The sequence below is a fragment of the Culex quinquefasciatus genome, chromosome 2, assembly GCF_015732765.1.
Source record: "Culex quinquefasciatus strain JHB chromosome 2, VPISU_Cqui_1.0_pri_paternal, whole genome shotgun sequence".
NCBI classification, from domain to species: domain Eukaryota; kingdom Metazoa; phylum Arthropoda; class Insecta; order Diptera; family Culicidae; genus Culex; species Culex quinquefasciatus.
In genome coordinates, this window is record NC_051862.1 from 102,706,236 (window position 1) to 102,721,425 (window position 15,190).

At 36.4% G+C, this 15,190-nt stretch overlaps 1 protein-coding gene across 5 annotated transcripts in view; it reads left to right on the forward strand.

Moving 5' to 3' along the window:
- The window catches only part of LOC6047387 (probable ubiquitin carboxyl-terminal hydrolase FAF), a 319,428-nt gene that overhangs the window by 61,366 nt on the left and 242,872 nt on the right, over positions 1 to 15,190 (forward strand). For all 5 annotated transcript variants that reach the window (XM_038251497.1, XM_038251495.1, XM_038251494.1 and 2 more), the window contains 2 exons: positions 935 to 4,150; positions 4,209 to 4,634. In XM_038251497.1, the coding sequence (XP_038107425.1) occupies positions 935 to 4,150; positions 4,209 to 4,634 (3,642 nt within the window). The remainder of the gene's footprint in view (positions 1 to 934; positions 4,151 to 4,208; positions 4,635 to 15,190) is intronic.

Genomic DNA, 15,190 nt, shown 5'->3' on the forward strand with positions numbered 1-15,190 from the left:
TCGCTCCATTTCAACCGATTTTAGCTGTCTTGGGCGCAAATGAAAGATGATAAGTTTGACTTCCAAGAAAAAATAATGTGGAGTTTCAAAAATCTAGTCTCACATTTGAAAAAGTCTTACGAAAACATCAAATGCCATTTTGACGGTGTCTGGACCAAAGAGCCTATATCTGAAAATATGTTTAACGGATTCCTCGGACAGTTTTACATAACATATCAAAAATTAGGCGAGGTTCATTAACAGAGGGCTTTTGTTAATTTGATTATTATCCACCGGTGTCTACCGCGGTAAATGAAATACTTCATTTTGACATTTCCAGATACATTTTCGTGTAGCATGTGCTGTCACGCGGTGGGTGCGTTCAGTGCTGCCGTTGTTGCAGCACTTTGTGAACGCACCCCAGAAATGTCAGTTTGACAAATGGTCACCTTGGCGGGTAAATTTTATTTTGATCTCAGTCAGTACAAAAGAACACACCGGCATCGATCTAGTCTTGAAAAAAATATAAGTAAACAATTCCTCAACAGTTTTCGTTAAATAAAGTGTACGGAGTTTTGATCAGCAAAAGTTGGTAGCCTTACTTAGGGGAACTATACCCTTTCTCAGCCTATTTCTATTATCGGCCTATCAGCACTTTGCTCATGAATTACAGCTTAAATAAAATGTTTTTGACTGCTCCAAAGTAATAAATAGCTCAAATAAAAGTGAGCAAGCAACTCATTATTGTTGACACACCTGAAAATGTTGATTTAATAGCGGAAAATAGCAAAAGTGATGAGAATTGGTCGAACGGCTTAGTGTGATTAAAATGGGTATATTTCCCCTATACGGAGTCTGAATAATCGGCCAGTCACTGTGTTCTATGGTTGAAGACGTATATGTAACACAATGTCATGATAACAATCTATCACAGTATTTTTCTTTTTCATTGCAGGAGTGGATACGAGAAAACAATGTGTTGGGTATTGTTCTTCGCGATTCATTGCATCAGCCACAATATGTTGAAAAGCTGGAGAAAATACTCCGTTTTCTTATTAAGGAGAAAGCGCTCACATTTGATGATCTAGATGCTGTGTGGCGCGCTCAAGCAGGAAAACACGAAGCGATCGTTAAGAATGTGCATGATTTACTGGCCAAGCTCGCTTGGGACTTCAATACCGAGCAGCTGGACTATTTGTTCAAGTGTTTTCAGACGTGCATGAAAACAGCCAACAAAAAGCAACGCGAACGGCTTCTAGAATTGAACAGACGTCTTGCAGAAGATGATAAAAACGGTGTGATGGCACAGAAAGTACTGAAATTGTTCTGGACACTGGCACACAGTGCTGATATACCGCCGGAAGTTCTGGATCAAGCATTAGCTTCCCATGTCAAGATTTTAGACTACAGCTGTTCCCAAGAACGTGATGCACAGAAGACAATTTGGCTGGATAAGTGTGTAGACGAGCTTAAACGTGGCGATGACTGGGCACTACCCGCATTGAGGCTCATACGAGAAATTTGTACGCTCTATGAAACAACAACAAGCCATACACAACGAATCCATCAGTTGCTTACAAGGCAACAGGTAATTGACAGATTGCAAAATGAACATACACTTGTAATTTTGGTCACCACCAGCTTGACGAGATATATGGATAAAGTCCGAGCTCGTGTCAGGTTAGAGCCTTCACTAGACCCTAAAACTTTGCTGTTAGATATGCGTTATCCGCATCCCCAGCAAATACAAGAACGGCTTGAGTTTCTCAAGTTCCTCCTTAAAGATGGACAACTTTGGCTGTGCGCGGAGCAGGCAAAACAGATCTGGCAATGCTTAACCGTGAATGCAGCATTTCCAAGTGATCGTGAAGAATGTTTCAGATGGTTTGGCAAGCTGATGGGTGATGAACCAGATTTGGATCCTGGAATCAATAAAGATTTTTTTGAAAATAATCTTCTCAAGTTGGATCCGGTTGTACTTACGGAAAGTGGCATCAAATGTTTCGAGCGATTTTTCAAAGCAGTCAACTCAAAAGAAGAACGCCTCAAAGGAAAACAACGTGGCTATGTTCTTGACAACGAAGATTTGATTGGAAAGGATTACCTTTGGCGTGTAATTACCGACGCAGATGAAAATATTGCGTACAAAGCGATCGACTTGCTTAAGGAGGTATCGACCGCTCTTAGTTTAAGACTGCAGGCAAGCTTAACAGAGTTTCACGAAAATTTTATTGGTGATTGTTGCGATAGGTTGCAAAACTATTATGAAACTGTGAAAATGTTAACAAATCTGATTGATGAGAACGTTAAAACGCCAGAAGATGATATCGTTAGCAGAAGACTAACAACGATGAAAAAAATGTGCCGTGTTGTAAAAACTTTGCAAGAATACATTAAAGAGTGTGATAAAAACTTTACAGGAGAAAGATTGTGGCTACCGTTGTGCAGGGCTTCGCGAGGAAAACATATACATCTTTACGTCCGTTTCCAATCTCCAGGACGACAGTTGGAGGATTTGGAAATAATCACACACACCAACGAGACGATTTGCTCATTTAAGCGAAGTCTACTAAAACGAATCAAACCATCTACAAACCATATGAAAATAGATATGTTCAACTGCAATGGAGACTTGATAGAAATAGTCGAAGATCACCATCCGTTGTCCAGCTACAATATTCGGGACAAAACACTTATTACAGTGAAGCTAACTCCCAATGGATCAGGATTAGCTAGCTCACCTGATAGTTCGAGTGATACAAGTTCTGGGTCACCCCCCAGACCTTGTCCAGATTTAATAAAATCCGACTTGGAAGATATGTTGCCGGGTGTAATAATTGCACAGAAAACGCAATACATAGATTTTATTCTCAAAATGTATCAGTTAGGTAGTGACTTACAGCAAGACCTGTTGCGGGATAGCTGCAGCGCTCTGTTGCATCTCTTGCCTATAGATAGGAATACAGTAAAGAAAATCCACACTTTGTGTAACATATACGATTCTGAGGTTGAAAATAATGCTACTGCCCGTCATCCAGAGTCACTTTTTGTTGATCCCGCACCAGCACGCATTCTGTACAATTTAGAGGCGCTACATGCATTATTAATACCGGCACTAGAACCAAGATCTGAGACAACGCTTTATTTCCAATCTTGCTGGTTGCATTGCGGCGGTGGTCAGTTCATGTTGGGATTGTTAACCAAGAATAACTTTTTGCCTAACGCTGACGTGCACACAAAACGGACTGCTTTCCACTGTGTGCTAAAGCTAGTCAAATTCTTTTTGTACATCATGGGATACGTCCAGAGCCAGGTTGGTGACAATTCGCAAAACGTTCATCATGACGCTGATCGTTCTCATGTTGTTGTGCTAAATCAAGCTTTACAAGCGATTTCGGAAGGTTCAGAACTTACTGTAAAGTCTATGGCCAACAAATTGGCTTCAAACATAGCTGAAGAAATGCTCTCAACTGGACCACAAAGCGAACAATGTCGATTTTTTTATAGGTCAGCTATTCAGCTAAACATTCCGGATTCATCGACCATAAAAGCTATCGTGAACGTTGCATGGGCAGCTTCCGGAGACAACATTCAAATGTTGGGTTCGGTGTTTGATTTGAGTCAGAATATTTCCACTCCAAAGATCGAGGATTATGCTGTTTGCAAAGAAGCGATGGAGGTACTGTGCATTTCGTTGATATTACACCAAAACGCATATGAAAAGCTTAGCAGAGATATTTCGTGGTCCAACTTCGTTACATCTTTAGTACTTATGAATCCGTCATGTCACATACGACAAACAGCGTACGAACAGCTGTTTCTCATCACAACGTATTGCGCTGCCGATCGAAAACCATTCTTATTCATGGTAAAATTATTGGTGAAGCTTTTACACTCGATCGTTGTTCAGTATCAAGAGACATGCTCAGATTACTTCCAACTTTTTTGTCGCATTTTAAACTACGGTTGCTCATTAGGCTGGCCATTACCTATATGCAAGGAATTACTCACGCAAGAAATTGAGTGGCTCCGTACTATTCGCCACAATGTTAAGATAACAGGCGGAACCCAAGTACATGATGATTTATTAGAAGGACATTTATGTTTGACAAAAGAGCTTATGTACTATTTGAGTCCAGAAGTGAAAGCACTCAACAGCGATTTGATAATGGTAAGGGCTTACCATAATGATTTCTACAATTTAGTTATTTTGTTTTATCTACTCACAGGAAATTCTTAATGACTATTTGTTTAGTGCTTCGCGTCAGTATTTGCTGTTGAGGAAAAAGTCGCAAAATCTGGAGAGGAATGCACCACCTCCTGTATGCCGTAACCCACGAACAATATCGGCTGCATGTGATTTGCTGGTAGCCTTATGCCAACATAGCGTTAAAAATACAAACATATTGGTCGAGAACTTATTGGAAATGTTCTGCACCAATATTGAGCCACTGCGCGAATGGGAGTACCTACCACCGGTGGGACCACGCCCGTTCCATGGATTCTGTGGACTGAAAAACGCCGGTGCCACATGCTACATGAATTCTGTGCTTCAACAGCTATATATGGTCCCGTCATTAAGGATCGGAATACTTTCCGCTCTAGGAGCTGCCGATGATTTAACTGAAGATTTTAGCGGAAATTTGGATGCACATGTAAGTTTAATTTGTTGTTTCGGTATTATCCTTCCCAAAGACTGTGGGTCTTTGTGAACCATTTCAATTCACTGTATTTTTATGTTTGTTATTTACTCATTTATTTTTCGAATTAATACACCATAAATAGGGACTGGGCCATTCGGTGGAAAGCCGAACTGTAGAAAAACAATCGGCGGAACGGGTCATTTGGCAGAAAAGGTCATTCGGCAGAAAATACGTTTGGCAGAAAAGCTTGTTAGGCAGAAAATCAATTGACAGAATGTCGTTAGGCGTACAAGGCGGTACAGATGGCAGAATAACTGTTCAGGACGAATAAGTTTTTTGGCAGAATGTTGTTGGGCGGAATATATAATAAGTAGTTCAGCAGAAAACCATTCGGCAGAAAGCTTTGTTTGGCAGGATCTTTTCTTATTTGGAACTGTTCGAAAACAATACACAAAACAATCATAACATAAAAAATCAATTTGTTTACACTCAAAATCAAAGTACCGTTTCAAGTAGGTACAAAAAGTTCACATTTTCGCAGTACTTTTGTACACTGTAGCTGAATAACTCACTTTGCTTAGTCCGTCCTTCGTTTGTAGTCCGTGCAACCATACGACGTCAAAATTGAAAATATCAACATTTTTTGACATTGTCAAACGGTTTTCTAGCGACGACGCACGGTTTTGTTATTCAGGACCATTCCCTGACAGACGGACAAAAAGGCCCGAATTCCGACGGAATTTGGGCCTTTTTCGTGCTTATATGCAACACTTTGTCCGACGATCGTCGAAATCGACGTTTGAGAAAATCGACGTTGACGGGCCGTTTTCGGGCGACTTTGCTATTTAGAATTTCCTGCCGCTGTCGGACGCTCACGTTTATGATTTAGGGCAAAATCAATCAAAACTATTTTTTTTTTTTGCAAACATGTACTTTTTATTTAACTTTATTGATGATTAGGGTTCCCAGAATATGGGACTTTTTCTCAAAACCTCGCTCCACAAGCTGAATATTGTTCCTTGACCTATTTTAGGACTCTGGGTCAAATAATCAATGGGTTAATCTCAACCAATTTCGCTCAAAATTTACACAGATGCTTAAAATAACCCAAATACCGGTTTTTGCTTGTGGAGCAGGGGGTAATTTTTTCTGGGAACCCTATTGATGATTGATGTATTTTTGTCTTCAGTGTGTGCCGATTTTGATCCAAAGAAGCAGCTCTTGCATGTTTTGTTTGTGTCCTTGTCTAAGAGAAAAGGAAATTTAAGAAAATTAAAAACAAAAAAACAAGCAAATTAAGAATTTACCGGAACTTTGTCCTGTTGTTCGGAGGACCGAATCCTCGCCGATCAAAATGGTTTCTCCGGAGAGGGCAATTTATCCATTGCTGCTGGATTCCGTCCAGGGATAAATTGTTTATTTGGTTTGTTCGCACTAATATCATTTTAAAATAAATTTTTAAGGATTTGGTAGCTAAGAATTTGTTTTAAGACTTTGCTTAGGCAGGGGTGCCCAACCTTTTAGCCCTGCGGGCCAGATCTAATTTTTTGAAGCAGTGGCGGGCCGGAACTAATGTTGGTAAAAGTTCAAAAAAAAAATCATGCTATGCTATGCTATGCTATGCTATAAACATTAAATACCCTAATATCATTAACAAAAAAAAAACATTCAATTTTCGTCGCTGCAAATTTTTTTTTAGTTTGAAAAATCAACGAGACAAGTTAAAATTTATTCAATCGAAATTTGGATTCAAATCTTCTTTACGAAAAAACAATTTTTGTGTTGTTGTGCACCTTTATTCAAATATTTTACAAAACATACCAAATGATTTTAAAGACACGAAATGTAGAAAAAGTGGAGAAAAATAAATATCTGATAGTTTTTAATTAGTCATTCTTAAATTTTCTTAGAATTATTGAAGTAAATAAAAAAAATGCTGTCTGATTTCTTGACTCATTTTGAAAGATTTTTAAATATTTCAAAAATATGTACAGCGATTTTTATTTTCGATATGATTAATTTGCTTTTTTGAAGCTTCTCTTTCATCAAATCATTAAAAAGATGTTATGAAAAAATACATTATTTTTGCTTACTCATTTATAAAAAATCAATTTCAATCAAAATCTTCTAAAATGTAACAATTCATTTAGAAGTAAAAACAGCCAAAACATTGAGAAACTAAAAAAAATACAAAGGCAAAATCCTAACAAAACGTAGAATTAGAAACATTTTATGTCAAAAGCAAAAATTAAACAAATAAATGTTTCGTTTTAAAATATCTGAAAATTTGAGCTCAAGATTATCTTTCAAATTTTGACATTAAATTTATTTACAACAAGCTCTTCCCGACAAACTTCGTTCTGCCTAATTTCGTTCGTTGACGTTTATAGTTTGTTTGCCTATTCAGCCTCCTGTGATCAAAATTTGACTTTTACTTAATTTTTTTCATACAATCTGCAGATGCTCTGGAATCGGACCCAGAGTGACCAAAGTGGCAATTTTTCAGCTTATAAACCTTCCTTGGACTTATACGAACCCAACGCAACAAAGAGCACCTCGATCCGACGTTCCGTGTTCAACTGATTCGCGTTCGAACAAAACCGTCGAAATTTTTTATATATATAGATAGATTTATGAACAGCCTTTAGGACCGGTCATAGAACTTTTTTGAAAAGCTGTCGCGGGCCGGACGTTGGGCAGGCCTGGCTTAGAGAAACCCAATGATCTGTCATAAATTTTATCACCGCCTGCTAATTTTCTATACGCCGATCAAACGCAGGACAAACGCTCGAAAATGGCAGGACAATATTGATTTCGAGTAGATAACGCTTCGAATCGCACGACCGCGGGACTTCAGTCTAACAGGATTGTGGTTTGCTGTAATTTCAGTTTTCAGTTCATTTATACCAGACCTACCAGACTTACCTTTTGACGGGTGCGACAACGGTTTGCTATGATACCGGTTTTTCTATGCGCCAAATCCGACACAGCTCGGTAGCTTGATCCATGCACAAAACTGACAAGATTTCTGCGCCTACCATAAGGGAGAAGTTTGGAACTCTTGATGCCTAGCAAGCCAACCGAAGCTAACAGTTCTTAATGGTATGGTTGTCAAAGGCAGTGCAATTTTTAGTTAAAGGTTCTTGGTTCGAATCTAGACAGTAATTAATTTTAAAATGTTTTTTTATATGTTTTAAATAATTCTTTAGGAAAAGAATTTCGTAGGGACATGAAATATAAACTCTAACTTCTCGTGCATATACAGTATGTAAAAAAAGTATTTACACCCCTTGAGCTCAATGCACATTTTGTGATGAAATATGTAAACAAAATAAAGTTTGACAGAAACCTAGTACTACGTTTTGTTCAGCAACTCATGCCGAACATTTTGCTACAAAAAGCGCATGAAAAGATGATTTCTATAAAAAGTTATATAACAATAACTACTACAAAAATCAAAAAAGGTGCAAAAAAAGTGTGTACACATTTCGAAAAATTAACATAAATAAAGTTATGTGTTGAGAAATCACCATGAAACTAGTCTCTCAACTTCAAATAGGCATCCTTGACTGATTAAAAAAAAATAATTTGGATTGAATATAAAGTTTACTAACTACTTAGTATAAAAGTTTATAAAACTCTGGAAATTTTATATAAAACTTATCTTAACTTAGTTTTGAAAACATTTAATTTAACTAAATGTCAACCATAGAATTGCTAAATAAACATTTTGGAGTGGGTTTAACACCATTTTGGGGGTTTTTGTATCGATAGAATAGATTTATCGTTGCAATTTCGTACCAAGCCGGAATTACGTCGTCAGGAAATCCGCCGGCATCCGAACCGGTCCACGATTCACAAGTCAACCTAGGTGACATCGGAAATGGCATAAAATTTCCGATCTTTTGATACCCAAACATCTAGGTTTTCTGTAAAACCCACGTTTTTAAATCCGTTTGTCCGTGGTAACACTTTTGCACGTCATTAAACATTTAAATTTAAATGCAATTTGATGTAAATTTGCAACAAATTATACGTAAAAACATGATTTTACGTGTGATTCAACCGTCTACGTCGAATCTCAAGTTTACATCAACTGAGTTTACATGTGGTTCATTTTTCCCGTGTCGAGAAAATTCACATATTTTTTTCTGTATACAGATGGGTCTATACAAGCCAGATGACACATGTCGCCATTTTGAATTTTCTTTGTGCTAAAATTTAGTGTTCATTTAGTGCTATTTAGTGCCCTATACCCCACATGTAGTGCCCTTATAGTTTCCATACAAATTGCCATACAAAATTTGAAATACAAGCCAGATGACACATGTCGCCATTTTGAATTTTCTTTGTGCTAAAATTTAGTGCTCATTTAGTGCTATTTAGTGCCCTATACCCCACATTTAGTGCCCTCATAGTTTCCATACAAATCGCCATACAAAGTTCAAAAGTCAAATTTCAGATGTCGCCATTTTGAATGTTTTTCAGTGCTAAAATTTAGTGCTCATTTAGTGCTATTTAGTGCCCTATACCTCACGTTTAGTGCCCTCATAGTTTCCATACAAATCGCCATACAAAGTTCAAAAGTAAAATTTCAGATGTCGCCATTTTGAATGTTTTTTCGTGCTAAAATTTAGTGCTCATTTATTGCTATTTAGTGCCCTATATCCCACATTTAGTGCCCTCATAGTTTCCATACAAATCGCCATACAAAGTTCAAAAATCAAATTTCAGATGTCGCCATTTTGAATGTTTTTCAGTGCTAAAATTTAGTGCTCATTTAGTGCTATTTAGTGCCCTATACCCCACATTTAGTGCCCTCATAGTTTCCATACAAATCGCCATACAAAGTTCAAAAGTCAAATTTCAGATGTCGCCATTTGGAATTTGTTTTGTGCTAAAATTAAGTGCTCATTTAGTGATATTAAGTGTCCTATACCCCGCATTTAGCGCCCTCATTGTTTTCATACAAATCGTCATAAAAAGCCTTCGGCTAAGTGCAAGTATGGGGCTAAAAATGATTTTTAGTTAGAATTTATAGTTGATTTAACATATTTTCACACTGGAATGATTTAGTGCCTTCGACTTAGTGCAAGTATCGGACTGAAAATGATATTTTCTAAAAATTTCAACATGTTTAAACATATTTTCACACTGGAATGATTGAACATATTTCCACACAGGAACGATTTAGTGCCTTCGACTAAATGCAAGTATCAGGCAAAAAATGATATTTTCTTAAAATTCAAACTTGATTGAACATATTTTCACACTAGAATGATTTAGTGCCTTCGACTAAGTGCAAGTATCGGACTGAAAATGATATTTTCTTAAAATTCAAACTTGATTGAACATATTTTCACTCTGGAATGATTTAGTGCCTTCGACAAAGTGCAAGTATCGATCTGAAAATGATATTTTCTTAAAATTCAAACTTGATCAGATATATTTTCTTACTGGAATAATTTAGTGCCTTCGACTAAGTGCAAGTATCGGACTGAAAATGATATTTTCTTTAAATTCAAACTTGATCAGATATATTTTCTTACTGGAATGATTTAGTGCCTTTGACTAAGTGCAAGCATCGTGCTGAAAATGATATTTTCTTAAAATTCAAACTTGATTAAACATATTTCCACATTGGTATGATTTAAAGCCTTTGACTAAGTGCAAGCATCGTGCTTAAAATAATATTTTGTTAAAATTCAAACTTGATTAAATATATATTCTTACTGGAATAGTTTAGTGCCTTCGACCAAGTGCAAGTATCGGACTGAAAATGATATTTTCTTAAAATTCAAACTTGATTAAACATATTTTCTTACTGGAATAATTTAGTGCCTTTGACTAAGTGCAAGTATAGGACGGAAAATGATATTTTCTGAAAATTCAAACTTGATTAAACACATTTTTACACTGGAACAATCAAAAGCTTTCGACTAAATGTAAGTATTGAGCAAAAAATGATATTTTCTTAAATTCAAACTTGATTAAACATATTTTCACACTGGAATGATTTAGTGCCTTGGACTAAGTGCAAGCATCGGACTGAAAATGATATTTTCTTAAAATTCAAACTTGATTAAACATATTTCCACACAGGAATGATTTAGTGCCTTCGACTAAATGCAAGTATCGGGCAAAAAATGATATTTTCTTAAATTCAAACTTGATTGAACATATTTTCACACTAGAATGATTTAGTGCCTTCGACAAAGTGCAAGTATCGGACTGAAAATGATATTTTCTTAAAATTCAAACTTGATTAAACATATTTTCACACTGGAATGATTTAGTGCCTTTGACTAAGTGCAAGCATCGTGCTGAAAATGATATTTTCTTAAAATTCAAACTTGATTAAACATATTTTCTTACTGGAATAATTTAGTGCCTTTGACTAAGTGCAAGCATCGGACGGAAAATGACATTTTCTGAAAATTCAAACTTGATTAAACATATTTCCACACTGGAACGATTAAAAGCTTTCGACTAAATGCAAGTATTGGGCAAAAAATGATATTTTCTTAAATTCAAACTTGATTAAACATATTTTCACTGGAATTATTTAGTGCCTTGGACTTAGTTCAAGCATCGAACTGAAAATGATATTTTCTTAAAATTCAAACTTAATTAAACATATTTTCTTACTGAAATAATTTAGTGCCTTCGACTAAGTGCAAGTGTCGGACTGAAAATGATATTTTCTAAAAATTCAAACCTGATTCAACATATTTTCACACTGGAATGATTTAGTGCCTTAGACTAAGTGCAAGTTTCGGGCTGAAAGTTATATTTTCTAAAAATTCAAGTATAAATTCTAAAAAAAATATCATTTTCAGACCGAAACTTGCACTTAGTCGAAGGCACTAAATCATTCCAGTTAGAAAATATGTTGAATCAGGTTTGAATGTTTGGAAAATATCATTTTCAGTCCGACACTTGCACTTAGTCGAAGGCACTAAATTATTTCAGTAAGAAAATATGTTTAATCAAGTTTGAATTTTAAGAAAATATCATTTTCAGTCCGATGCATGCACTTAGTCCAAGGCACTAAATCATTCCAGTGTGATAATATGTTTAATCAAGTTTGAATTTAAGAAAATATCATTTTTTGCCCAATACTTGCATTTAGTCGAATGCTTTTAATCGTTCCAGTGTGAAAATATGTTTAATCAAGTTTGAATTTTCAGAAAATATCATTTTCCGTCCGATGCTTGCACTTAGTCAAAGGCACTAAATTATTCCTTTGTGAAAATATGTTGAAACAAGTTTGAATTTTAAGAAAATATCATTTTTTGCCCGATACTTGCACTTAGTCGAAAGCACTAAATTATTCCAGTAAGAAAATATGTTTAATCAAGTATGAATTTTAAGAAAATTTCATTCTCAGCCCGATGCTTGCACTTAGTCAAAGGCATTAAATTATTCCAGTAAGAAAATAAGTTTAATCAAGTATGAATATAAAAAAATCATTTTCAGCCCGATGCTTGCACTTAGTCAAAGGCACTAAATTATTCCAGTAAGAAAATATGCTGAATCAAGTTTGAATTTAATGAAAATATCATTTTTTGCCCGATACTTGCACTTAGTCGAAGGCACTAAATTATTCTAGTATAGTAAGAAAATATGTTTAATCAAGTTTGAATTTAATGAAAATATCTTTTTCAGCCCGATACTTGTACACAGTCGAAGGAACTAAATCATTCCATTTAGAAAATATGTTTAAACATGTTGAAATTTTAAGAAAATATAATTTTCAGCCCGAAACTTGCACTTAGTCGAAGGAACTAAATCGTTCCAGTGTGAAAATATGTTGAATCAAGTTCGAATTTTAAGAAAATATAATTTTCAGTCCGATACTTGCACTTAGTCAAAGGCACTAAATTATTCCTTTGTAAAAATATGTTGAATTAAGTTTGAATTTTAAGAAAATATCATTTTTTGCTCGATACTTGCACTTAGTCGAAGGCACTAAGTTATTCCAGTAAGAAAATATGTTTAATCAAGTATGAATTTTAAAAAAATCATTTTTAGTCCGATGCTTGCACTTAGTCAAAGGCACTAAATTATTCCAGTAAGAAAATATGTTTAATCAAGTTTGAATTTTAAGAAAATATCATTTTCAGTCCGATACTTGCACTTAGTCGAAGGCACTAGGTCATTCCAGTGTAAATATATGTTGATTCATGTTTGAATTTTAAGAAAATATCATTTTCAGTCCGATACTTGCACTAAGTCGAAGGCACTAAATCATTCCAGTGTGAAAATATGTTAAATCAAGTATAAATTCTAACTAAAAAACATTTTTAGCCCCATACTTGCACTTAGCCGAAGGCTTTATATGACGTTTTGTATGAAAACAATGAGGGCGCTAAATGCGGGGTATAGGACACTAAATAGCACTAAATGAGCACTAAATTTTAGCACTGAAAAACATTCAAAATGGCGACATCTGAAATTTGACTTTTGAACTTTGTATGGCGATTTAAGCATAAGCATAAGCATAAGCATAAGCATAAGCATAAGCATAAGCATAAGCATAAGCATAAGCATAGGTGCCCACCCGCAGTTGCTACTCCGTTATTGACCAGGACCTCCAGAAGTTACATCCACGAGCCGTGGAAGATGAGTGGGCGCTATCTTTCCTCGCTTCGCAACTTCTCAAAGGCCCCTATCGTGCTGATCAATACCGGCGCCGGCCACGACCAGTGGTAGAGTCACGGGGAAGTGGATGGGAATGTTAGTCCGATACTTGAGTGATAGAGACCGCCCAATCGACTGCTTCTCCGACAAAGTATCACATGAGTTTTGAGGGGGTTAGTAGATGGGTATGAGGTCAGGATTCACGAGTGGCAGTGATGTGACCATGAGCATTTTGTTTATCGGTTGAAAAATTTTAATCTTAGGCAGCCGGCTGCGGAAAGATAAATTATTGATTAGTTAGAAAGTTTTTTAAATCGAACGCGTGCCAACCGAGCAGTAGTGCTATGGGCTGGACTTATCAGTATATATTTACTTATTGTACAATTTAGATAACGCGTGCAAATTTCAAAATTAGTAAATAAAAAACGCTTTACTCTTCATAAAATCGATAGTTTGATGAGTTAATACTAGAACTGCCAGTTGGAATAAATTATTACGATCCACGATTATCAACAAAAAGAAAACAGGACACTACGTAACCGATTCTAATGAAATTAAAACAATAACTTAAACGAACTAAACCGGCGGCGTGCCTTCCAATCAACGATGATAAAAGAAGGACTTATGAAAAAAAAAATCAAATGAAAGGCTCGGAAAACACGTTGCAGAGTAACCGCGAGGTCTCGCTACACAGAAAAAAAAATCGGGTAAATTTACATCATTTATGATGTACCAAAAGTGCACGTCATTAATGATGCGAATTTACATCTAATTCATTGTAAATTTAAATGTCATCCGATTTAATTGTTGTGAACAAACAGCGCTCTGAAAACATGTAAATTTCCGATGAAATCTACGTAAATTTACCGAAATAAAAAAAATTTTTACTCCGTTGAATCTGAAATCCGATGTAATTTTCAATCTTTTTGTTTTATGCTGTACTCAAATGCTAAATCAAAAGCAATGCTTTTTTAGTTTAATAAAAAAACAATCAAAAACATTGAATTGATAGCTTCCAATGAAAGTATAAAATTGAATAGTTTGAAAATAAGACCGAACCCCAAATTCAACAGAGCTTTAGAGAGTAATTTTGCACCAAATAAAAACCAAGTCTGAACAAGTAGGTATCATTCAAAATGAAAATTCCAAACTTACATGAAAGAGAATTCATTGAATGATGTCATCGACCGACATAAAGTTGCTGATCATCAGGGCTGAATTTGCTGCTTGCCACATTTTCCGCCTGCCATCTCCGCATATTGAGATGATTTCCCCTGGCCTTCAGAGGAGAAGTGTTGATCACCTGTTCCTGCCCGTCGGCAGGCTCGTCAGATCGTCATCCGCGTCATTTTCGAGTCGGGGGATGGAGTAGAAGGAGAGAGTAATCAAACATTAGTACCTGCTTAATTCTGCAAGATCTCATTATCGTGCTTAAACTTACCATTTGAATATCGCTATCTGATGCTTCCTCCGGCCTTTCCATGCGCGCCAGCTTTATTTCCGACTCAGTCCACCGACGAGACAAACCCAACCTACCAGTAAAATCCGGCATCAGATCACTTCAGAACTGTTCGATTTCACCAGCCAGATCGCTACCGGGATGGGCTTTCTCGCCCACAACATGGGTCCATTGGGATTTGGCAGCTCGGAAAGTGCACCTCGCTCGGAAAGTGCCTCGGAAGGTGTCACCGGAGCCATTGTCATGGCCCTCCACCATTGCTTCCTTCTGATCGAAAACGGTAAAACGGTTTGACCGGACACTTTCCGACTGTGGCGAAAAAATAAAAATATCACTCAGCACCGCCACATCACCGAGCAACGTTTCCGGGCGGGTCGTCGAGGTGATAATCTCCTGGGACGAACCATGAACCTTATACGCCACGTCGATCATTTAACCGAAGGTAACTTTGCGCTGATAGCCCGAA